Source organism: Ursus americanus, chromosome 13 (assembly GCF_024610735.1).
Source record: "Ursus americanus isolate L20-20 chromosome 13, mUrsAme1.1.p, whole genome shotgun sequence".
NCBI lineage: Eukaryota > Metazoa > Chordata > Mammalia > Carnivora > Ursidae > Ursus > Ursus americanus.
Window position 1 is genome coordinate 53,396,597 of NC_142139.1, and position 27,457 is coordinate 53,424,053.

The 27,457-nt window shown below is 33.9% G+C and overlaps 1 protein-coding gene across 1 annotated transcript in view; it reads right to left on the reverse strand.

Annotated features, from left to right (window-relative positions):
* Positions 1 to 27,457, reverse strand: part of SPOCK3 (SPARC (osteonectin), cwcv and kazal like domains proteoglycan 3) — a 447,562-nt gene that overhangs the window by 235,325 nt on the left and 184,780 nt on the right. Inside the window, exon 4 of the mRNA XM_045798692.2 lies at positions 19,306 to 19,420. Coding sequence (XP_045654648.1) covers positions 19,306 to 19,420 — 115 coding nt within the window. The remainder of the gene's footprint in view (positions 1 to 19,305; positions 19,421 to 27,457) is intronic.

Below are 27,457 nucleotides of genomic sequence, written 5' to 3' on the forward strand. Positions count from 1 at the left end.
ATTCATTAGGTTTAAACAAATGTATAATAACACATGTCCATCATTATATCAACATACAAAGTATGTTTCACTGCCCTAAAAATCCTCTGTGTCCCACCTATTGATCTGACTCTGTGCTTTCACCCCAGTCTCTTGTATTAACTGATCTATGGTATCCATAGTTTCGCCTTTTTCAGAATGTCATACAGTTGGAATCATACAGTAGGCGGCTTTTTTGGACTGGTTTTTTGCTTAATAATATGCATTTAATATTCCTCCATGTCTCTTCATGGCTGATATCTCATTGGTTTTTTTTTTAGTGCTCCATACTATTGCATTGTCTGGATATACCACAGTTTATCTTACCATTCACCTACTGGAGGGCCTCTTGGTTGTTCCCAACTTTTAGCATTTATGAATAAAGCTTCTATGAACATCTGTGTGCAGGTTGTTTTGTGGATATAGGATTTCAACTCAGTTGGATAAATACCAAGGAGTGTGATTGCTGAACACGGTTAGATTATGTTTGTTTATGTAAGAAAACATCAAACTGTTTTAAATCCCCCTTAGCAATGAACAAGAGTTCCCATTGCTTCACCAGTACTTGACGTTTTCAGTGTTCTGAATTTTGGCCATTCTAATAGATATGTAGTGGTCACATGTCATTTAAATTTTTATTCCCTTGATGATACAATATAGAGCACATTTTCATATGCTTACTTGCCATCTATATATCTTCTTTGGTGTATCTGTTAAGGTCTCTAGTACATTTTTAAATCATGTTGCTTGATTTACTCTTGAGTTTTAAAAGGTATTTGTATATTTGGATAATATTCCTTTATCGGATGTGTCTTCTGCAAATATTTTCTCCTGGTCTGAGGCTTGTCTTCTACTTCTCTTCATATAGTTTTTTACAAAGCAGAAGTTTTTAATCTTAATAAAGTTCAGCTTATTATTTATTTCATAGATTGTGCTTTTTGTGTTATACATAAAAAGGCAGCAATGCCCAAGGTCATCTAGGTTTTTTCCTATGTTGTCTTCTAGGAATTTTATAGTTTTGTGCTCTACATTTAGGTCTGGGATCCATTTTGAGTTAATTATTGTGACAGATGCAAGGTCTGTGTTTAGATTCTGTTTTTTTTGTTTTGTTTTGTTTTGTTTTGTTTTGTTTTGTTTGCATTTGGATGTCCAGTTATTCCAACACCATCTGTTGAAAAGACTACCATTGCTCCATTGCCTTTGCTTTTTTGTCAAAGATTAGTTGACTACATTTATCTGAGTCTCTTTCTGGGCAATCTATTCTATTTCTTTTATCTATTTGCATATTCTTTTGCCAGTACCATGCTATCTTGACTACCATAGCTTTATTCTAAATCTTGATGTCAGGTAGTATTAGTTCTCCAACTTTGTTCTTCTTCAAAATTGTGTTATTCTGAGTCTTTTACTTTTTCACATAAACTCTAGATTTAGTTTGTCAATGCCCCCTGAGTAACTCCCTGGGATTTTGCTTTGGATTGCATTGAATCTATAGATGGATTTGATAAGAACTGACATCTTTACACCATTGGATTTTTCATCCATGAACATGGAATATTTCCCTAGTTTTTTAGTTATTCTTTGATTTTTTTCATCAGTTTTGTAATTATCCTTATATAATGTGGCACATATTTTGTTAGATTTATCCCTAGTATTTCATTTTGGGGGTGCTAATGTTAATGGCAATATGTTTTGTTTTGCTTTCATTCACTTATAATTTACATATAACATTGTGTAAGTTTAAGATGTATCATGTTGATTTAATGTGTTTATATATTGTGATATTATAACCTTAGATTTAACTAGCACTTCTACCATGTCACATAATTATTATCCTTTTTTTTTTTTTTTTTTTTTTTTTTTGTGGTGAGAACACTTAGGATCTGGTTTCTTAGCAACTTTGAAGTACATGACACAGTATCGTTGACTATAACCACTTTGCAATACATTAAATCTTCAAAATGTATTCATGTTCTAACTACAAGTTTATGCCCTTTAACAATATCTCTCCAGTTCCCCAACCTCCAGCTCCTGGTAACCACTGTTCTACTATCTGTTTCTACAAGTTTGGCTGTTTTAGATTCCACATATCAGTGATATCATAGAATATTTGTTTTTCACTGCCTGTTTCATCTCAATAAGCATGGTGTCTTCAAGATCCATCCATGTTGTCAGGAATGGCAGAATTTCCTTCTTTTTCATGGCTGAAAAATATTCCATGTATATATACATTACATCTTCTTTAACATTCCCATCAACATGATGGGTGCATGAGGGTTCCCTTTTCTCCATACCTTCACTTACGCTTGCTATCTATCTTCTTGGTGATAGCCATTCTAGCAGGAATGAGGCAATATCTCATTGTGGCTTTGATTTGCACTTCTTGGATGATTTAAGTGATGTTGAATATGTTTTCAGTACACATTGGTCATTTGGATGCCTTCTTTGAAGAAAAAATGTCTATTCGGTTCTTCTGACCATTTTTTTGACCAGATTTTTGTTATTGCTGTTATTGAGTTGTCTGAGTTCTTTATATATTTGGATATTAACCCCTTTCTGATATATGGTTTGTAAACATTTCCACCCATTTCTGAGGTTGCATTTTGTTCATTGTTGCATTTGCTGTGCAGAGGATTTTTAGTTTGAGGTAGTCCCACTTGTCAGTTTCTCCTTTAGTTCCCTGTGCTTTTAGTGTCATATCCACAAATCATTGCCAAGACAATTGTCAAGGAACTTCTTCCCTATGTTTTCTTCTAGGAATTTTATGGTATCAAATTTTATATTTAAGTCTTTTTTCCACTTTGAATTTATTTTTGTGAGTAGTGTAAGATAGGGGTCCAATTTCATTTTTTTGCATATGGTTATCCAGTTTTCCTAGCACCATTTGTTCAAGAGACTATCCTCACTCCACTGAGTATTTTTGGCTCCTTTGTCAAATATTAGTTGACCATACATGCAGGGTTTTATTTCTGGTTTTCTATTCTATTCCACTGGCTTCTGTGTCTATTTTTATGTCAGTATCATACTGTTTAATTATTGCAGATTTGTAGTATATTCCAAAATCAGGGAGTGTGATGACTCTGACTTTGTTCTTCTTTCTCAGGATTGATTTGGCTAAGTGAGGTCTTTTGTGGCTCCATACAAATTCTAGGATTTTTTTTCTATTTTTGTAAAAGATGCATTGGAATTTTGATAGGGATTGCATTGAATTTCTAGATGGCTTTGGATAGTAGGGTCATATTAACAATATTAATTTTTCCTATCCATGGATTGGAAGAATTAATATTGTTAGAAAGATATTGTAGTTTTGAATTTCAAATTCCATGTGTTCATCACTGGTATTTTGGGACTAAGTTGACCATTGTAAATTTTCTTTTTATCCTGCAACCCTGTTGTAATTGCTTATTAGTTCCAGGAGTTGGTTTGCCCATTCTTTCAGATTTTCTTCATAGATGTGATTATCATTTGTGCACAAAGACAGTTTTCTTTTTATCTGATCTGTGTACTTTTATTTCCTTTTCTTGTTTTCTTGCATTAGCTAGAACTTATAATATGATGTTGAAAAGACTGTTAAGAGAGGATATCCTTGCCTTGTTCCTGATCTTAGAGGGCAAGCTTTAAGTTTCTAACCAATAAGTATGATATTAGCTGTAGATTTTTTGTAGATATTTTTATCAAATAGAGGAAGTTCTTCCCATTCCCAATTTACTGAGAGATTTGATCATGAATGGGTGTTGGATTTTGCCAAATGCTTTTTCTGCAACTATTGATATGATCATGTGATTTTATATATACCAATTTTAAGTCAAGAACAAGCTGTAATGGGGCTCCTGGGTGGCTCAGTCAGTTAAGTGTCTGCCTTCGGCTCAGGTCATGATCCTGGGGTCCTGGGATCGGGCCCCACATCAGGCTTCCTGCTCAGTGGAGAGCCTGCTTCTCCCCTGCTCTTCACCCTGCTCATGCTCTCTCTCTCTTGCTCTCTCTCTCTCTATCTCTCAGATAAACAAATAAAACCTTGAAAAAAAAACAAGCTGTAACACTTGATAATTCAAAATTACTAATATCTAAATATTATTTTTTTTACTGGCAAAGGTGTGATCACACAGGCATCAGGATACATTGCTTGAAGCAGCGAAATTGGTACATTCTACTTTTAGGACATTTGACAATATCTATCAAAATTTAAACATATTTTATGTTTTACTTAGGAACTCAACAGCTAGGAATTTATGGCAAAAATATACGCACAAACATATGCAAAGATGCATGCTCAAGAGTGTTGTAAATAACAGTTTAAGATGAAAAACTAGAAATAACCTTAATGTTTATTAATGAGACATTGTTTAAATAAATTATGGTACATATATGTAATGGGTATCTTTATGGCCATTTAAAGGCCATATGCTGAATTGCAAACATGAAGAAAACTAAAGTTAATAAAACAAAGCATAACAACATGCATAAAATACTCCCGTTAGGAGATAATTATGTTTGTATGAATGTGTGCATGTAGAAAATTTGGGCAAGAGTGGGAGTGTAACTGAGTGGCCCATGAAGGAAGGAATACAATATGCACTCCCTTTTCTATCATATGAAGTTGTTCTCTTATCCACATATTATTTTTGTAAGATTTTAAATTTTAAAAATAAAGAAAATACTAAAAATTGATATCATTTATAGCATCTTTATATAATATTTTCCTACCTCTTCACATCTAGCTAATAAATGATCATGGTTTTTCTCAGTTCCTTCAAAATAGTAAATTATAACTATAGAAACAGATTTATATTTAGAAAAGCAAGAATAATCATTGCTCTTAATAGGCAATTAGTTTTAACCTCCTTAGAGACAAAGGATGGGATATTCTTTTAAAATAAAAAGCGTATATTTAACCTATGTAATTAGTTCTCTTTCTATAAATCAGAAATCTAAGGATTGTAATTGGACTTTGAACCTGAGGACTTTAGTCTTCATCATTTAAAGACGCTGGCATAGGAGACATTAAGTTCTGTCTAAACTACCTCTTTAAAAGTTACCTTCTTCATAAATTATCCAGGTTTTCCTTTCTTCCAAGGTCATTATCCTCTTGTTTATTTTGGAAACCACGTTTCATTAAGCAATATTTGAATCCTCTTTGTGGCATTTTTTCTCTTACTGTCTTCCCTGCATAACAGACATTCATGAAGCAAGAACTGGATGGCCGAGAAAATGGCTTACTGGTGAATGAACGTTCATAGTACGCAATCAGCTGAGTTTTATCTGTCCCGTGTCATTACAGTGTAGGCTTCTTGTGGTTGGCTGCTCATATTGCCCTTCTCTATTAACCAGCATAATTCAAACCCTGTTCTCACAGCTGAAATCTAGGTATGAGGAGACTGAGAAGTATACACAGAAGTATATTAATTAAAATGTTTAGAAACTTCAAAGCCAGTATGTATGGGAAGAGCCCTAAAAAAATCTCCACTCAGATGCAGCATTTCCTTCCTCCAAACACAAGGAGGAGCTAAGCTAAGCAGAAGAAGTGTACAAGTCTTTGGGCACACCGGGAAATAAGAGCGATCTGAAAAGACAGGAAAGGACTTATCTATAGTCAATTGTAAATGACAGTATTAGAGGAGGCATTTAGTACAGATGAATACTTCTCATATATCGTGGTCTATTTTGTCTGAAGCCCCTCTTTTCTAGGCATAAGGATATGGGCAGTGGTAAATGATATTAACTAGAAAATCATGAAAGGAAGTAAATTTGTTCAAAATACAGCACTTTAATAACCTCCAGGAGAGCAAAGGTGTTTGCTTTCTTGCTATTATCCTGAAGTATCTGTCCCTCACATTTTCCCCCAACACAAATATGACACATTGCTCCCATTCTCTCCATTCTCAGCTGGCAAAATCATATAATTTCTTTTACCTGAAAAACAGAGTAACCTGAAATTTCATCTCCAGTAGTCATGTCAGATGTCACTTTTTTTTTTAAATACTGTGTCAACTGCAGCTCAACCTTAAGCTATTAAGTATATAAACAAATTAATATAATACGGGTAGATAAGAGTATTTTTCATGTGCTATGGGGACAATGATAAAGGAGAATTTAATTCTACCTTGTGCTGGGAGATGTGTGGGAGAAAGCTGGATAGAAATTTCTCAATAATTAATGTTTATTGAGTGCTTACATTGTGCAAAGGGCTTTACACAAATTATGTCTTTAATTTTTCACAAAAACAAAGGGAGATAGTACAATTATCATCTCTATTTTATAAACAAGAAAACTGAGTCTTGGGGAGTTTAATATGCTCAAAATAATTTTGCTACCAAGAGATGGAGACAAACTTCAAAGCCAGCCAGTCATTTCAAATTACCTGCTAGTAACATCATGCTAAAAGCCTCTTCAGAAATGGAATATTTGCCAGAACAAGGGAATAAATGGACAGAACATTTCCCTAGGAAAAAATCTCAGACACTAACAAAAGTCTATGATTATAAAATATATAACTCATTTATAAAAAACAGTAGTAACTAACCCTTATACATTGCCTACTATGGATCAGGCACTGTTAAAATTGCTTTTGTATATTAACTCAGCTATCATTAAATTAACATCATCAGAAAATACCATTTTTCTCATCCCTACTTTACAGAGAACTGAAGCACAGAGAATTTAATTAACTTGCTCATGATCACACAGCTAGCAGAGTGGGGCTAGACTGTGAAGTCAGGCTGTCCAGCCCTGGCTTCTGTGTTCTGTTACATCACTCCACACAATGAATTGCCTACTGTGGTAAGACTGCAATGTGGCACCAGGAGAAGGCCGCAGAGAATGCTGTAAAGCTACCAGGGTCTGGGTATAAGGCACTATACCAGGGATTTTGGACTTTAATCAACAAGCCCTGATTTTCAACAAGATTGGAGACAGTGTGATAGTAATGATAAGATGTGCTGTGCATTAAAAATATAGTCAGTGTTGTTTTATTTTTATATTTGAGAAACACACTTTTTGTTTTTGCAATGCACAGCACCTGAAGTAAAAGTTGACCACATTATAATGACTGATCTAAATGTTCAGTCTAATGAATTAAATTTTCTTCTTATGAGCAGTTCTCAAGTATCTAGGGATTATGTCCTGTTGAAGGTGATATCAGAATAGAGAATCTAAGAATTGCGTGTTTAGCAAAAAAGAATATGGATTAAAATATGCTGAGAAATTGTACATTAGGCAAGAGTTACTCAGTGATTTTTTTAAAGGTATATAGGGTTGTTGTAAGATAAAATCATTTAACACCTATAAAATATATAGAAGAGGGTCTCATTTATATGATATTTTTATGAGTGTTAAATATTATATATCAAAAGATATAATATAATAATTAAAAGAACAAATTCTGGAACCTCAATAACCAGGATAAATGTCCAAGTTTTTCACTTGAGCAAATTATGTAAATTCTGTGCCTCAGCTTTTATCATCAGTAAAATGGGGGTAATAATTTTAACCCACTTCACCTCACATTGTTTTGAGATTAACTTAGTTAAGCATACGTATGTAAGCATTGTGTATATGTGTATGTATACCATATATATATATATATATATATATATATATATATATATATATATATACATGTTAGAAAGGTTCAAGAAATAAATGAAACATGATTAACTTCAGGTATTATCTGTGTTTTAAAGAGTTAAACTAATTCACTATCCAAAATACTATGACCTGTATTTAAATGCAATTAAAATAATGTAAACTATGGACTTTGGATGATAGTGATGTGTAAATGCAGAATTATCAAACATAACAAATGTACCATCCTGGTGGGACTTGTTGGTAATGGAGGAGGTTATGCATATGTGGGGACAGAGGGTATATGGAAGTTTTCTGTAACTTTTGCTGCAAACCCAAAAATGATCTAAAAAATGAAGTCTATTTTTAAAAAAGTGTTGCAAAACCTCTCTATACTATATACTAACTGAAAGATCTATGGACAGTTAGAAACTAAAAAGGTTATATAAACATCAGTTCATAAACATATAAACAATTATCTGTTCATAAACATAATTAATGTATAATTGTAAAAAAGGAATGGATAGATATAAAACATAAACTTGATCCCAAAACCTACATCTGCCCCTTCAATCTAGCTACCATCTTTCTGTATAACTAATCTCAAGCAGAATACCCAGAATTTTGAGCTTCAGTTTTCATTTCTATAAACTGGGCATAATAGTCTTTAGTATAAAACTTTTGGAGTGTTGTAAAAATATATAAATTTAAGGCATTAGTAAAAAACTTTGCACATATTAAGTGTGCAGTAAATGCTGGATTTCATTCTCCTTAAGGACAATACCAGTGCATTCATACACCATACAGGCTAAATCTTAACATAAGTACAAGGAGCATTATTTTAAAATAGTTGCGAGTTCAATTTCATTCAACAAATACTTTTGAGACTCTACTATAAAGTAAGCCCTGTGATTGAATCTTTCCATCATAAATATTTCAACATTACAGCAATGGAAATACAAATACCACAATCATACATTTAATAATTATATGAAGAAATTCAGACCTTCTTTAAAAAAATGGCCATTAAAATAATGAATTCTAAAAGTGCATTATTTAAATAGAGGAGTTTCAGGACTCACATTCTTTTGATATCTATTTTTAATAAATAGCATTTTAAATTAGTTTCATCATTCTTTTACATAATGCTTTATTACAAGGCCCAAAGCATTTCCTTATTGATTCTTTTTCAACCTTTGGTGTAAATGAAGCAGAAATTAACATAGCTAGTTTTGTCCTACAATAACTTCTTCAACCTTACTCTGTTGTGCTATGCCAAAACTTTTTTTTTTTTTAATATCAGCAGCATCCATTGATTGGTGCCTGAAACATGGATCTAGAAATAGTGTTAATTATCTGCAGCTGCACAGGCAGCAAAGGGAGCATAAAACACTAGGCTTCTTGCTCACAATGTACAAAAACAATGAAACAAAAACCCTCAGCTGTAAGCATCTCTAGAGCTCTTCCCCACGATAACAATATAAAGTAGGTCATTTTCAAAGCCTGGCAAGCCCATCATATATTTTGCATTAAACATCTAAATTTTAGAAAACATGATACAGTTTAAGTTTTTCTCATTGCTCATAAAACTATATTGTCTTAATTGGTGATGATAATGCTAACGGAAAACTAGCACAACCACACAGGTACCACGCTTGCTCAAGGCCAATTCTTCACAGAAAAAGTCATTAGGAGACAAACAGCCAAACGTGTGATTTTGAACATGTCATTCAGAGAGTTTACATCCGTCTCCATTTTGGCAATAGTGTTCAAAGCTAGTGTAAAACACATCACAAGCCTCCCGATCAGTCTGTTCCTCTGATTTCAAAGACAGGTATTGCTAATTAAAACACTAGCAGTTGTTTCAATCATTTACAAATCTAAGGCGAGGGTCTACTAGTTTCCTAAAACCAATTGTTAAGAACTCATCTCTCCCTCATATCTTTATATTCTCCTCTCTTTTTTTTTGCTGGCAATTATTTGTTTATTCATTTAATCAATACATTTATTTTTATTGAGGTAAAATTGGTAGATAACATTATATAATTTCCAGGTATAAAAAATTATACTTTGATATCTGTATGCACTATAAAGTGAACACTCCCAAAAGTCTAGTTACCACCCATCACCAATACACCCCCTTTACCCATTAGGTAATCATCAGTCTGTTCTCTGCATCTATGAGTTTGTTTTTGTGTTATTTTGTTTATTCATTTGTTTCATTTTTTTAGATTCCGTATATGAGTAACTCATACAATATTTGTCTTTCACCATCTGATTTATTTCACTTAGCATAATACCCTTAGGTTCCACCCAGGCTATTGCAAATGGCAAGATTTTATTCATCTTTATGGCTGAATAGTATTCCTGTGTGTGTGTGTGTGTGTGTGTGTGTGTGTGTGTGTGCGTGTGTGTGTGTGTGCCACATCCTCTTTATCCATTTATCCATCAGAGGATACTTAGATTGTTTCCATATCTAGGCTATTGTAATAATGTTGCAGTGAAAATGGACATCCAACCATCTTTCCAAATTAGTGCTCTTCAGATAAATTCCCAAAAGTGGGATGGATTGATCATATAGTAGATCTATTCTTAAATATTTGAAGAATTTCCATATATTCTTAATTATTTGAAGATTTTCCATACTGTTTTCTTAGAGGCTGCAACATTTACATTCCCACCATCAATGTATAAGGGTTCTCTTTTCTCCATATTCTCTCCAACACCTGTTATTTCTTGTGTTTTTGAGAATAGTCCTTCTGACAGGTATGAAGTGATATTGCGATTTTAACTTGCATTTCCCTAATAATTAGTGATTATGAAAATTTCATCATGTGTCTATTGGCCATCTGTATGTCTTCTTCGGAAAAATGTCTATTCAGTTCCTCTGCCCATTTTTAAGTTTTTTTTTATTGTTTACTTATATGAGTCTTTTATATATTTTGCACATTAATCCCTTATTGGATAAATGACTTGCAAATGTCTTCTTCCATTCAGTAGATTGCCTTTTCATTTTGATGATGATTTCCTTTGCTGTGCAGAAGCTTTTTAGTTTGATGTAGTCCCATTTCTTTATTTTTTCTTTTGTTTCCCCTGCCCTTGGAGTCAGATCCACAAACTGATAATATCAATGTCAAGGACCTTCTTACCATGTTTTCTTCTGGGAATTTTATGATATCATTCTTACATTCAAGTCGTCATCTATTTTGAGTTGATTTTTGTTTATGGTATAAGACAGTCATCTAGTTTCATTCTTTTGAATGTGGCTGTCCAGTTTTCTCAGCACCGTTTATCAAAGACACTATCCTTTCTTTGTTTTAGGTTCTTGACTCCTTCATTGTAAATTAATTGTTCATACATGTGTGAGTTTATTTCTGGGCTCCCAATTCTGTTCCATTGATTTGTGAGTCCATATAATACTGTTTTGATTACTATAGCTTTGTAGTATTTTTGAAATCAGGGAGCATAATGCCTCCAGTTTTGTTCTTCTTTCTCAAGATTGTTTTGGTGGTGCCATGTAAATTTTAGAATTATTTTTTATATTTCTGTGTCATTTTCATAAGGATTTCATTGAATCTATAGATTGCTTCATGTAATATGAGCTATTTAACAAATGTAATTCTTCAAGTCAATGAGCACAAGACATCTTCCTTTTTTTTTTTTTTTTGTATCTTTGTCACTTTCTTTCATCAGCGTCTTACAGTTTTCAGAGTAGAGGTCTTTCACCTCCTTGATTTAATTCATACCTAGGTATTTTATTCTTTTCAATGCAATTTTAAATGGGACTGTTTTCTTAATTTCTCTTTCTGATTGTTATAATGTATAGAAATGCAACAAATTTCTGTATATTGATTTTGTATCCTGCAACTTTACTGAATTTGTTTATTAGCTTTACAGATTTTCTTGGTAAAAACTTCAGAGTTTTATGTATATAGTATTATATATCATTTGCAGATAGTGATGGTTTTATTTATTTCCTTCTAATTTGGATGGTTTTTACTTCTTTTCTTACCTTATTGCTATGACTAGGACTTCCAGTACTATGTTGAATGAAAGTAGTTGAATGAATGAGAAACCTTGTCTTATTACTGATCTTAGGGAAAGACTTTCAGTTTTTCACCATTGTAACTCACCATGTAAGTTTGGGTTTGTCATATATAGCCTTTATTAAGTTTAGGTACATTTCCTCTATATATCCATTCTATTGAAAGTTTTTATAATAAATGAATGTTGATTGTTGCTGATTTTTTTTCTGCATTTCATCAGATGATCAGATGATTTTTATCCTCCTTTTTGTTAATGTGGTGTATTATGTTGATTAATTTGTGGATGTTGAACCATCCTTGCAACCCAGGAATAAATCCCACTTGATTGTGGGGAATTAAGGTATTGTTGAATTTGGTTTGCTAATATTTTGTTGAGGATTTTTGCATCTATGTTCATGACAGAAATTAGCTTTCGTGTGTGTGTGTGTGTGTGTCTGTGTGTGTGTGTGTGTGTGTCTGTGTGTGTGTATGCACTGTCCTCTGATTTTGAAATTAGGGTAAGGCTAGTCTCCTAAAATGAGTTTGGGAGTATTCTTCCTTTTCAATTGTTTGGAAGAGTTTGAGAAGAAAAGGTATTAAATTTATGAATGTTTGACAGAATTCACTAGTGAAACCATTTGGTCCTGGACTTTCTTTTCTTGGGAGATCTTTTATTACTAATTCAATATCACTAGAATTTAGTTTGTTCAGATTTCCTATTTCTTCATAAATCAGTCGTGGAGGATAGTGTGTTTTTAGAAATTTGCCTATTTCATCTAGGTTGTCCAATTTGTTGATACAGATGTGTAATATTTTTTATGATCCTTTGTATTCCTATAGTATCAACTGTAACTTATTCTTTTACTTCTGATTTGATTTGAACCATCTGTCTTTTTTTTTTTCTCGGTTAGTCTAGTTAATGTTTTATCAATTTTGTTTATCTTTTCAAAGAGTCAGTTCTTAGTTTACCGATCTTCACTATTGTCTTTTTACTCTCTATTTTACTTATTTCTACCCTGAACCTTATTATTTCATCCCTTTTATTAACTTTGGGCTTCACTTGCTCTTTTTCTAGTTCCTTTGAGTGTAAAGTTAGGTTTTTTTACTTGAGATTTTTTCTTTTTCTTTCTTTCTTTTTTTTTTTTTTTTGAAGTAAGCCTTTATTGCTATGAACTTCCCTTTTAGAACTACATTTGCTGCATCCCATAGATTCTGGTATGTCTTATTTTTGTTTCATTTGTCTCTAGTTTTTTTTTTTTTTCTCCTTCAATTTATGCAATGACCCATTGGTTGTTCAACAGCACATTATTTAATCTCCACATTTTTATGTTTTTTTTTCCAGTTTTCAATTTGTAATTGATTTTAGGTTTCACACCACTGTAATTGGAAAAGATACTTGATATCATTTCAACCTTCCTGAATTTATTGAGAATTATTTTGTGTTCCAACATATGATCTATCCTGGAGAATATTTCATGTACATTTGAGAACAATGTATATTCTGCTGCTTTTGGATGGGATGTTCTGTATATATTAAGTCCATCTGGTCTAATGTGTCATTTAGGTCTGATGTTTCCTTACTGATATTTTGTCTGAATAATATATACAATGAAGTAATTCTGATGTTAACATCTCCTACTGTTATTGTGTTGCCATCAATTTCCCCCTTTAGGTACATTAATATTTGCTTTATATATTTAGGTGTTCCTATGTTAAGTGCATAGATATTTAAAATTGTTATATCTTTTTGTTGGATTGTCTTCTTTATCATCATGTACTGCCCTTTTCATTATTACAGTCTTTATTTCAGTCTATTTTCTCTGATATGAGTATAACTACATCAACTTTCCGTTTCCTTTTGCATGCAATATCTTTTTCCATCCCTCCTCTTTCAGTCTGTGTGTGACCCTACTTCTAAAGTGAGTCTTGGAGCACCTGGCTCAGTTGGAAGAGCATGTGACTCTTGATCTTGGGATCATGAGTTTGAGCCCCACATTGGGTATTGAGATTAAATAACTAAATAAACAAGTAAATAAATAAATAAACTTAAAAAAATTGAGTGAGTCTCTTGTAGACAGCATAATAGATGGATTATGTGTTTTATCCATTCAGCCACTCTATGTCTTTGGAGAGTTTAGTCCATTTAGATTTATAACAATTATTGATAGGTATGCACTTATTGCCGTTTTGCTAATTGTTTTCTAGCTTCTGTTTCTTTTTCTCTTGTCTCTTCCTTTGTGGTTTGGTGATTTTCTTCAGTGTTATGTTCAGATTCCCCTATCATTTTATTTTGTATTTTACTGTAAGTTTTTGCTTTGTGGTTATTATGAGTTTCACATATAACATCCTATGTATGTAACAGGTGGTTAAATTGATCTGTTTTTATAGATTTTATCTATTTATTTATTTGAGAGAGAGAGAGAGCGAGAGCAAGAGAAAGCAAGAGGGAGAAGCAGATTCCCTACTGAGCAGACAGCCCACTGTGGGGCTTGATCCCAGGACTCCAAGATCATGACCTGAGCCAAAGTCAGATGCCCAACAAACTGAGCCACCCAGGTGCCCCTAAGTTGATCTTTTTATATTATACGTCCCTTAACTAATTAATGTAGTTTTAGTCAATTTTACTACTTTTGTCTTTAACTTTCATACTTGTCTTATAATTGATTGATTCACTGTCATTGCTATATATTTACCTTTTCCAGTGAGATACTTAACTTTCATATGTTTTCTTGTGATTAACTAGGGCCATTTCTTTTCTGCTCACAGAAGTCCCTTTAACATTTCTTATAAGGCTGATTTAGTTGTGATGAACTTCTTCACTTTTTGCTCATCTGGAAACTCTCACTCTCCCCTTCTATTATGAATGATAACCTTACAGGGTAAAGAATTCTTGGCTGAAAGGTTTTTTGTTGTTGTTGTTCCTTTTTTTTTTTTTTTCCTTTTCAGTACTTTGAATATATCATGCCACTCCCTCTGGCAAGCAAAGTTTGTGTTGAAAATTTTCTGATAGTGTTATAGGTTTCCCTTTTATGTAACAAGTTGTTTTACTCTTGCTCTTTTAAGATTTTTTTTTCTTTAACTTTTACATTTTAACTATAATGTGTCTTAGTGTGGATCTCTTTGTGTTCATCTTGTTTATAACTCTCTGGGTTTCTTGGACCTGTATGTCTGTTTTCTTTCCTGGATTAGGGAAGTTTTCTGCCATCGTTTCTTCAAATAATTTTTCTAGACTTTTCTCTTTCTTCTCTTTTTTATACCCCTATAATGCAAATGTTATCTTGCTTAATTCTTTCTCAAAGGTCTTTTAAAATAGCTTCGCTTTTTTTTAATTCTTCTTTTCTTTTGCTGCTCTCTCTGGGTGAGTGCTATTGATTTGTTTTCCAGCTCATTGATCTATCCTTCAGATTCATCCAGTCTCAAGGGTTGAGCCCCTCAAGGGTAATTTTTTAGTTTAGTTATTGTATTCTTCAGCTTTATAATTTTTTTTATTTGGCACTTTCCTATATTTTCTCACTCTTTGTTGAAGTTCTCACTGTGTTCACCATTTTTCTCCTGAATTCAGGGAGCATCTTTATGACATTACTTCAAACTCTTTATCAGGTAAATTCTTATTTCTGTTTCATTAAGGTCTTTTGCTGGGGTTTTGTCTTGTCTGCCTGTTTGGAAAAGTCTTCTCTTTACTCATTTTTGCCTGACTCTCTGTGTTTGTTTCTATGTATTGGACGAATCAGCTACCTCTTCTCATCTTAAAGGAGTGGCCTAATGTAGGAGATATCCTAATGTAGGAGATGATATAGGGCTCGGAAGTGCTATCCTCCCCGGCAGCCAGAAGCATCCCCTGTGTAAGCTGTGTGCATCCACCTGCTGTTGTGAGGCTGTAGCTACAGGATGGGAGTGGGCACGGATCTCACCTGGCCCACTTGTAGCATGTGGCTGTGTGGCACAGGGGTGGGCATGGCTCTCATTCAAGCCCATATGTGATGTGTGGCTGCTGCATAAGAGTTGGTGGGGCCCTCAGGAGGGCATACCCTCTGGCACTAACAGGTTGGAGGGAGAGTTCTAAGATGGTATCCACCAGTGCCTGCATTTGCAATGAGATTGCAAAAATGGCCACTGGACAATGCCTTTGTCCTCAGAGAGAGTCCCAACAAGTTATTGTCTTTCCAGCAGATGTTTTAAGTAATTACATCTCCTTCACATATGTTCTAGGTACTTTGCAAACTGTTGATTTGGTGATAGATCCCAGGGCAAGTGAGTCTGTGCACAAGCCCCCGAAGAGCATGTTCTTTATTCTTTACAGTTCTATGGCTTCCCTGGATTTAATTCTCATTGGTTTTCAAAGCAAGGCATTTGGGACACTTATCTGTCCTATGAAGGATCTAGGGGTTGGGATGCCTGACATAGAGCATAGATCCTTCACTTCTTAGGGAAAAGTTCCATATTTTTGAGATCCATCCTGATTATGCATTGCTGTTCCTGGTGTGTGTGTGTGTGTGTGTGTGTGTGTGTGTGTGTGTTTGTTTTTTCCTAATGTACCCTTTTCTCCTTTGTTGTAGAGGCTCTGTTCATTCAGTTTTTAGGTCTTTTTCAGAGGAAATTATTCCATATATAGTAGTAAATTTGTTGTGTCCATGAAAGGGGTAAGTTCAGGCTTTTCCTACACTGCCATCTTGAACCCTTCTTTCTCAATAAATTTATTTAAAGATATTTGTTGATTGACTTCTATGTCTTTTCCAGTCTATCTTCAACCAATAAGCACAAGACACACAGAAAAAAACCTTCAGACTTAGATTATCTAGTTCAATTGATCAAACGACTCAATTTTCTTCTCTAAGCATTCAAAAATAAAAGCTACTTTAACACATTCTTCAGAAAATATATATACTAGCCAGTAGGTCAAGTTGAGTATAAAGTAGTAATAGACACAGTCACTGCCTTCATGAAACTTCCTGTCAGTTGAAGGAGATTTATGTTAGACAATTTATTACAAATGTAATGAGTATTTCAAAATGAGTTCAGGGTTCTAAGGTAATGGAAAAATTGATGTGTCATCCAGTTTGGGAGACGTGGGGGAATTAGGAAAACCTCTTTGAAAAATAAGATTCTTCCTACAGAAGCAAACAGAAAATTCCATTTTCTCTTTTATAAGATCAAGAAAAGAAAAAAAAAATAATAAGCTGGTTCTTTAAACAAAAACAGTAGTAATTTCTAATCTAAACTATGTAAGTGGCTGGACTTGATTAATAAAACTGCTTTCCTTGTTTTCTGTACCCCATCCCCATATCACACCCACAATCCCCAGATTTAAGACCTGCTTTATTTATTTTAGCCACCTTTATTGATCAAACTGCTTGGCAAAACTCTCCTTCCTTGAGTGTTGTATAAACATTCACTATGTACTGACATCCTCAAAGCAAATAAAGCATATCAAATATTAATCTTAAAATCAATTCTTTGGAAACTAGTTATTTATTTATTGAATATAGTGTGTATTGAGTGCAAATTTTAAAATACTGTCTGTCATAAATAGAACAGGGCTAAATACTATTTACATAAAACACTTGGAAATCCACCTACTTAAAACACAGTAGTCTCCCCCACTACCCCTGCCCACTACTATACCAAAATTCAGAAATGGCAATGGTTCTCTATTCAAGACACTTCACCTGTTTATATTAAGAAATAGTCTAGCTATCGGTTTCGAGTTCTTTTTATGTTAAGAAAGTTTCTTTTTGCCTGTAGTTATGTGGGTTTTTGGTTTGTTTTTTTTTTTTAATAATTTAGAGAAGCAGTGAGACAGCACAGTTGTAAAAAGCATGGACTTTGGTGTCAGTATACATAGATCGGAATTAATGCTCTGAAAATTCCCAGCTCTGTGATCTTGAGTCAGTTACTTTAACCTCTCCTGGCTTCAGTGTTCAGCACTTGTGGAAAGGAAAGAGTCTCTGCCCCAGGCATGAGATTAACTGTGAGGTCTTCGGTTGTTCTTTGACTTGGTTCAGGGGGTCAGGGGTGAAATGGCCAATGAGGTGTTAAATGTGTGTAGATGAAAATCTTTCCCAGAGTCTCTGAAACTTGTGATAAAACAGTTTTGGCTTTTATATGAAATGAATTGACTAAGTCTCTGCAGTTTAGGTGAGGGATTATACAGGAATTTATTTCAACACCACCCTCTTATTGATTCCTCAAGTAAAAATCAACTCTTCCTCATCCCCTCCATACATACATTTGCATTTTAATACTTAAATTTTTGATGATTGATTAATATGAGTCCAAGAAATTCAGAAGATTTTTGAAATCCTAAGGAAATAAATAGAAAAATAAAATTCTGGCCCAAAGATTTGGTATCCCTTGATAAATTAACATAGAGGACATGATTGAATGGGGAATATATTGCTGATCATTCTGCTCTCTCATTCTGTGTCCCCCACAGTATATTGACTTTATAACAGTGCTATTTCCTAGAAGTCTTTTACACTTCACATTCCCAAACTGTTGCCCTCATTCTTCCTCTCTCTCTCTTACTTCTGCAAGTATACTATTGGTATGCCATGATCCTTTTGTCCCAAGTGAACTCATTCCTAAACTCTTTATCTTGGTTGCATTATCTTGCCTTAGCACTTGAAATCTGCCACTGTAGATGTGGTATTATGATGGAATAAACTCTTCCTCTACTCCATTCAGGACGTTTTAAAGGGCTTTATGTATATGTGCTCTTATATCAATAAGAAAAGTCAACAAAATTTAAATTTTGCCATTTTCTAGAAATGTTACTTACATTTTATTTTCTAATGTTTTTAACCTCTGTTGGTGTGTTTGAATAATAGACTTTAGAGTAAGTACACGGAAGTCAAAATGCAATTAATCTCTGAACATACCCAAATAGTGAAATTCCCTTGCTCATTTGATGTAAGAGCAATGCAGGTCCAATATCACAAAAAAAGAGTGTTCTCATAAAGAGAATTCTTTTAAAAGTAATAAAGGGAATGAATATACCTGCTTGCTTCAGTCAGTTACCCAGTGATTTCACTTTTGGTTGTGGCATGTTTCAATCCTTAGGACTCAGCATGAAACTACACAGGCTATTTCTAAATTACTGATCCTTCTCGAAATAGAGCCTATCTGACAGAAGCAGTGATATCATTATAAAAATATATATATTTAAAACCCATTCTTCTTTTGAAATTTTGTGTCATCTTCCAGACTACAAGGACTCCACCAGTAGGAGTGCTTCCTTAAAGGAAGGTGTCCTCAAGGGTTCTAGGTCCATGTTTCTATATTGTGACTTTTCATCTTTTTTTATGAACATCTCTCATTTTTTCCCCTTTAACTTTGTTTCCAATTCTTCCCTGAGGAAAATATGACATTTGAAAAGGCGTAAGCATAAATATTTAGAGGTTACCAAAATTGTATTTATTCCTTAAAATGGAAAATGTGTAAGTATGCCAATATAACACTTTAATCCAATCTTCACAAAATCCTCTTTATTTAATAATATATGCCTAAATTCTGTAATCCATAGTAATTCTGATTGATTACAATGTTTAACTCAAGTGAATCATAATTGTATTAACCAAGCTTCTAAAATTGTTTCAATAAAACTCTGGATAAAAGCTTAGCAGATATTGCCAAATATTTACACTCTGCAGTTATTCACGGTAAGGAGTACAATTCATTCAGTGGAATTTAATTTAATAATGTTTACCTGTGTGTAAGCCTCCGGTGACTAATGCAGACTGCAGTCTGAGGATCTTGAGCAATGCATACTTTATGGCGACTACATTTCATCTTTAGGCATGGATCTTTAGCTGGATCTAAAGCTAAAAAAAAAAATTGTTCAGAAAATATTAAGATATGTTTTTGCACAATGGGTATCTAATCTCATCAAACAATTTGATCAAGGAATTTACATAGCAGTTCACTTCTAATTTTCTTTTTTTTTTTTTAAGATTTTATTTATTTATTCGACAGAGATAGAGACAGCCAGCGAGAGAGGGAACACAAGCAGGGGGAGTGGGAGAGGAAGAAGCAGGCTCATAGTGGAGGAGCCTGATGTGGGGCTCGATCCCAGAATGCCGGGATCACACCCTGAGCCAAAGGCAGACGCTTAACCGCTGTGCCACCCAGGCGCCCCCTCACTTCTAATTTTCTTGACATTCTTCCTCTTCTAAGAGATGCTTCTATTTCTACCTGCCTATATCAGAGTTCACTGATGGCTGCAGTTTAGTCTTATTTATTCTATTCAGAAGCTAAAATACACCCCTATGATCAAACAATGTGTAAACAAAACAGAAATTTTAAGACCAAAATTTTCTATAGTTGTTACTGTCTTCTAAGCAGTAAAGGTGCAGAAACAAAGTTGGGGTGTGTTACCGTAATACTTCTGTCAGTGGAGAATTATAATTTCTACTTCTGCTTTCCCTAGATAGATGCAGGTGGGTAGAGATAAAGGAGTAAACCCAAAAGATGTTAGTGGGCATTAATAAGTCTTTGGATATGCAAGAAAAGTCTACGGCTATACTAGGAACTGGCTGAATGCCCCATGGTAATAACTGAGATTTTCATTTTTAAATTGTGCCCGATGTTTGAACCACCATTTCTCTAGACGAAACCTCTCTCTTGTTGGGGATAATTTAAATAACAATTTTAATAAGATACAACTTACATACGACTCATTCTTTTCATGTTTAAAATTCAGTAGTTTTCAGTGTATTCATAGCTGTGAAACTGTTATTATAATCAATTTTAGAACATTTTTCCACCTCAAAGAAATGATACCCTTTAGTTATCACCTTCCAACCCCCCACTCCCCCAGGTCCTTCAGAACCTCTAATAGGAGCACCCCGTAATATAATTTCTGTCTCTACAGATTTGCCCATTCCGAACATTTTATGGAAATGGCATTATAAAATATGTGGTCTTCTGTGACTGGCTTCCTTCATTTGGGGCAATGTTTTCAAGGTCCAACCATGTCCCAGCATGCATCACTACTTCATTCCTTTATATTGCTAAAGATCATTCCATTGTATAGATATGCCATATTTTATTTACCCATTCACTAGTTGAGGGGCATTTTGGCTGTTTCTACCTTTTGTTTACTATGAATAATGCTGCTATTGGTAATCACTAATACCAAGGTGATGTTTGATGATATTTTGTTGTGATTGTTGTGGGTGGAAAGCCAGGGAGGGAGTTGGCACAAATAAGAAAAAGGCACTGAGTGTCCACTTTGGATACATGTCACAATTGAGAGAAAAAAAAACCTATGCAAGATGGAAACTGAAAATAAAATTCTAATGCGTGTAGAAAAATGGAGCCAAGGTGACCTAAAAAAATGTGTATTTAGAATATGAGAAAGTATTTGGGAGAGCCCTGAGCTTTTCACTGAACATGAAATCTGGATTTGAGCCAATCTTTTTAAATCTTAAACCTAGAGTAAACTGGACCTAACATCTGGTGTACAAATCAAATAGAATTTTATGAATGTGTTAAGTCAATAACCTAACTAAAGTTAATGTTTTCATAAATAATAAATAAAACCAATTTCAATCTAATATAGATATAAGCTACATATATAGATGTATATATTAAAAATCACATATTTTGGGGCGCCTGGGTGGCTCAGTTGGTTGAGCATCCAACTCTTGATTTCGGCTCAGGTCATGATCTTGGGGTCATGTGATTGAGCCCCATGTCAGGCTCCACACTCAAGGGGAGTCTGCTTGAGATTCTCTCCACTCCCCTGACCCCTGTCCATGCTATCTCTCTCTCTCTCTCTCTCTCTCTAAAATAAATAAATAAATCTTGTAGAAAACCTATACATTTTCTTTCTTCAAAAATTTATATTTCTATGAAACTCTTATTTGAGATTTCAAATACTTATGAGATTTAAAATTAAAAATACTAACACATATAGTTGATAACATGTTCACTAGTAGACATATTATATCAATATAAAATGGTCAAATGTATCTATTTGGAACAAAAATGTTTAAGTTTCCTCTAAGAAAAAAAATTTTGACAGTCAATGATTAGATCAATTATAGCTTCTCTTAATTTCTGAGTAATTTCAAAATTTAAGATAAGCAATAGTAGTTATTTTATTCTCTATGAAATCTTGAATATACTTTGTTCCCCATGCAAATGCAAGTTGCTAGAACATTCTCATTATCACAGTTTGAACTATCACTAACTAGAAAACTGTCTCATTGAACTATTGTTCTTTAGACCTCTGTGACTTCTTGTTAGACAACATAAAAGAAAGACATACAATAACTTAGAAGGCATTAAATGTTCTGTGCTACTTCTAATCATTAGTCTATTTTGCTTTTTAAAAATTTTTATTTATTTATGTGAGAGAGAAAGAGAGAGACAGCATGAGCAGGAAGGGCAGAGGAAGAGGGAGAGGGAGAGGGAGAGGGAGAGGGAGAGGGAGAGGGAGAGGGAGAGGAAGACGGAGAGGGAAAGGGAGAGAGAGAGGGAGAGGGAGAGGGAGAGGGAGGGGGAGAGAATCTCAAGTAGACTCCATGCAGAGCATGGAGCCCTACGTAGGGCTCGATCTGAGGAACACGAAGAGCACGACCTGAGCTAAAACTAAGAGTTGGATGCTTATCCAACTGCGCCTCTCAGGTGTCCCCTATTTTGACTTTTAATTGTTAATGTCACTTTTAAATATTGATTACAATTAAACAATTCTGTCTAAAAATCAATGTAATTATACCTACCATTGTATCTTATATTGATACGTCCTACACTCATTGTGAATATATTTAACCTAAGACATATTATGAAAAGGGAGTCTTTTTGTTTTGAAATAAAAATAGTATGGTACATGTGAAACTATCATGATTAATCTAATCTAGTTACACACCGACTCCAGAACATTAATAGTTACCTTTACTTATTTCTTCTAGTTTTATTTACCTTATACTGCTTATATTAGATAATTTCCCAAAGTTCCATTACACCTCTTACATTATCTGTACTTAATAAAAGTAGTGAGAACTCAAAAATTGGTGTATAATAAGAAGGAAATTATCAGAACAAATATAGCACATGAAAGTTAATTTATATAATTTTACATAAAATTCTACATACATGAGCACATAAAAGAGTAGTAGTATTTGTCAAGAGATGGAAAATATAATAGAAAGTGAACATGAATCAGATACATAGGATCTGCAATAAGGAAAAGATCACTTTCTGTGCATGTGATTTTAACCATCTGTATTTTTGAGTAGAACTTACATTGTTGGCAGCTTAAAAATTATAAAACATCACACACTGTAAATACAGATGCTTGAGATTTTATTCTTGAAATCACAACAATAACACAACCATCTTTCCCTTGGCTGAAGCCCATGGATTAGAATCAATCCTGTATTTTAAAAAAGCCTGGCATAAATTCATCACCTCCCTCTGTTGCTATCTTCTTCTTTCTATCTTTTTCAAATTAACATCTCCTATTCTATTCTGTATTATTGTATTAATGTATTTCAGTTTTTCTCACATCCAGTACAACGATCTCTAGAAAGACTTCAGCTAGCACACTTGAATTCATTTGGCCATGTCTTTTTCATCTTAATCTTTTGTAATGTTTTTGCTTGATGTGAACTAACCTGGGGACTTAACCAACACTGCTTTTTGTTTTGCTTTGTTTAAAAAAAAAAAAAAAAAGGCAGCCTGAATTCCAAACAATTGCCTTATACTTTTACTTGTGATGTTGTTGCATTTCATTTGCGATATAGGATTTCCCTCACTTTCACCAGAATATTTGTTTTTTAGTCCAGAATCCCCCACTCACTGCTAGACCAGGGAAAGCTAGGACATATCCAGCCTGACCCAGCTGCTAATGGTGGAAGTACCTGAGCCAGCAAGGTTAGGTGAGAGCAGGAAACAAATGCGAGTGTGGACAGGTATGTCAGTTAAAAAAGATCTAATTCTTGAAGAGGAGTCCTTACATCAGGGTAACTGAAAAGTAAGGACACGCAATGCAGATGCCAGGTCAAGAAAACACACATGGACAATGACTGAAAGGCACTGAATTCTCAATGCAGCAGAGAAATCATTAGTATTCATATTTCATGCAGGTGGTCTTAAAAGAAGGAAAAGCAAAAAGTGGTGCCATTAAGGTGCAAAAATAGATATTATTGTTAGTATCCAGAACTAAAATAAACTTTAAAAAGGGAAGATCAGAACTCCTAATCTGCACAAACTCGCTTCTGGAATTTAACAGTGTTTATCCACAAAAAAAGCCAGATTTTTAGAAGATTAAATCCCACCAATTCTAGGCTAAAGCACTCTTAAATAATTCTGCATTTCATTCTTAGTGGGGCTAATGATGAACCATTTACCTTACTTAAGCCAATGCCAGAGAAAAGATTTCTTAGAAACTTGATAAATATATTAAAACTTAACATTCCCAATATTGACTCAGATTTTTCAAAGACAAATGTAGTAAAAATTAGTAATCTCTATGTATAGCCTGATAGGTTCATATATAAAAATCAAACTTTTGGACTAAATGATCTCCAAATTCACATTCTTCTTTCAAAATGTGTTATTGGATTTCAGCATACATTTTGGGCACCAGATATCCTACAAGAAATGAGCCCTGTCCTCGGCAGACTCAACATTCTAATTGGAAAAGAGATCTATAGAAAAACAGCTAGAATACGTTGTTAAGTGGAAATTATACGCATACACATTTACTGTGTATATATATTTAGCTATGTGAAAGTACATTCACACACAGTTGAAGGAGTCATATAGTGGTGAATGGGGGATAATTAGAATGAATGCAAACTTACGTAGGTTTTGAAACATGTACAACAAGCAAAAGGAAAGAAAACTCCATATAAGGAGAAAGTATGAAATGCATAAAAGTATAAAAAGGATGCCCTATCCCTGGAATGACAGATAGTTCAGGATCGATGAAATATAAAATATGCATGCTGCCTGCAGGTATTATGAAAAAACTCTGGGGAGGCAGATGGAAGCTTATTACCTTTTAGAGATCTACCTTTTAGAAAGGCCATGTCATTGAATGATTTTAATTTAGGGAGTGACATAATTAGGTTTTATGGTAAAGAGATCACTCACAAAAATGTGGTTATACTTTGAATAAATATTTGATCAAGACAAGGAAACTAACGAATGTCCAGGAGAGAAAGGATAAGCATTCACTCTAAGGGAACGGAGTGTGAAGATGGGCATGGGAACAATGCTGCCTATGGAGGAGGAAAAAAAAAGGATTTGAGAGGGTCAAGCATTGGTCTGTTGGAATAGGTAGGCTGAGACAACCAAATCTGAATCAACTGAATAAACTCCAACTCCTCACTTCCACCATTTGTGGACTTTTTCTCATCTTAATATTGTTTTTGATTAGTATTTGCCCAGTTAACTTTTGTCTGAATTCCTTTGTTTTTAATTCTTATTTTTTATATTTCAAGAATGCTCTTAAGGACTCTTAGATGGATTTATAAGCCCAATCTAAGGTGACCCATCTCTTCTGTTTCAAAAGTGATTTTTTTTATGTAATTGTACTCTTTCCCCTCCCTTTATTTTGTGCTTTTTTTTTTTAAAGATATTTTATTTATTTATTTGACAGAGAGAGTGAGAGAGCACAAGCAAGGGGAGCAGCAGAGGGAGTGGGAGAGAGAGAAGCAAGCTCCCTGTCGAGCAGGGAGCCCGATACAGGACTTGATCCCAGGACCCCAGGATCACAACCTGAGCCCAAGGCTGACGTACAACTGACTGAGCCATCCAGGCACCCAATTATGTTTTATTTAATACCTTTTTCCTTCTGTTAGTTTGGAAGTTATAAAATCTCTTTTAGTGATTTCCTTGAGATGTTTACACACACGGCTGACATCACTGGATGAGAATAACCATATAAGTAGACCATCCTCCTTCTGAAGAGTATCAAAGTCTTAGAACATGTTAACACCAAATCTTTGCCATTCAACTTCCACACCATTTTCCATGAGTTACACGTCACTTTACCATCGAACCACTGCAAATAGTCATTATTTTTATTATTATTTTTATTGACATAGCTAATTTAGAATTATCAAATCTACCAACTTATTTGCCCATCATGGCTTCTTGCAACTCACACTTCCTTTTGGGTTCTCTTGTGTAATTTTATGTGTGGAGGCATATCGTTTCATATTCTTCCAGCATGTGCTATTTGTGCTATACCTTTTATATATTTTTCTGAATGTGTCTTTATTTTCCAATCATTTTTAATTTTAAAGATTGTATTTATTTATTTCAGAGGGAGAGAGAGAGAGAAAGAGAGAGAGAGAGCATAAGCGGGGGGAGGGGCAAGGAGACGAAGAAGCAGACGCCCCTCTGAGTCTGGAGCCAGACACTGGGCTCCATCCCAGGACTCTGGGATCATGACCTGCGCTGAAGGTCAGGACGTTTAACCGACTGAGCCACCCAGGTGCCCCTCTAATTATTTTTAAGGGATAATTTAACTGTGCCTGGAATTCTTATTTGATAATTACTTTTTTCGAGCCACAATAAAAAATATTATTTCATGTTATTTTGTCCTCTGTTGCCACTAATTAATAAGTCTATTTTCAGTCTGTAGTACTCTGTAAGCAATCAGCCTTTAATCCCTGGATTTATAATATTTTCTTATCATCACAACTTTGTGTTGTGAAATGCTTATCTCCAACTATTACAGCCAACACATAAGCAAATATGTTCTTCTCTTTGAATTTCAACTGGTAACATGAGTATACTTAAGTAATGAAAGAACGCTTTGGCCATTTGGAAAAAAATCAAGAAAACAAAAACTAAATTAAACATTTATCATGTGCCATTGAAGTCTGGGTTTCAATTCCGGAAAAATGTTGGAAAAATTACATGACTAAATAGCGAAATCAAAGTACGCATCAGCATTCACTTGGTGAAATGTCTCTTTAAGCCTTATTGTGTGTTTTCACATAAAATGAAGTGACCGGTAACTCAAACATGTTTGAAAAACCTTCACGATTCAACAATGAAGCACTGAATATGCTTTTGTGGTTGTTTTAACAACAGTTCATTTCACTAAAACTCTGTGCTGTAAAACTAGAGGAAGGAGTAGTTTTCTAGGGAATTTTTTTAAACTTGCCAGATGTTATAATGAAAGACTGTGCAAGTGAGCAGCATGGAAAATAGAGCTAATGCCTGATAGTTAATTAGACTTTTGACAGCCAATTTTGTGGTGCTAAATGTGATTAAATGTGGCTGCAAGTCTTTGGAGTGACTTTTCTTAGTTTTAAACCTTAATATTACTTTAGTTATATAAAATCCTTCCACTCTAACTCTGGTCTCCCCATTTGACAAACATTAAATGTGGAGGTCTACACCATTAGCAGATTTCTATGTGACTGCTGGATTAATTTATTTTGTCATAAATATATATCAAAATATCACAATGTTTATTTCAATAATACCCTATCTCATACAATTGTATGAAATGCAACTGACTACTACATTGATAACTCAAAGTTAATAAAAACTCTAGATACTATTACAAGACAGAATTTCATCCAAAGTCATTCTACTCTTGTATTAAAGTATTGATGACAATTTAAAAATGTCATTCTTTTCTGTTCTTTATCATTATTTTACTTTGTCATCATATTATATTATCTCTGAAACTTCTTAAAATGATAAATGTGAATAGTGTTTCTTTTATAAGAGAGCTGTATTCCAGAATACTTGATTATATATAAAAACCTATTATTTTTACTAGTTTCCATTTTCAAAATATTATTTGATATATAAAAATGATGATACTGAATTCCCATCATAAAGATTTAAATTTAGGATTTTCTTTCTAATATTTGAGATAAATA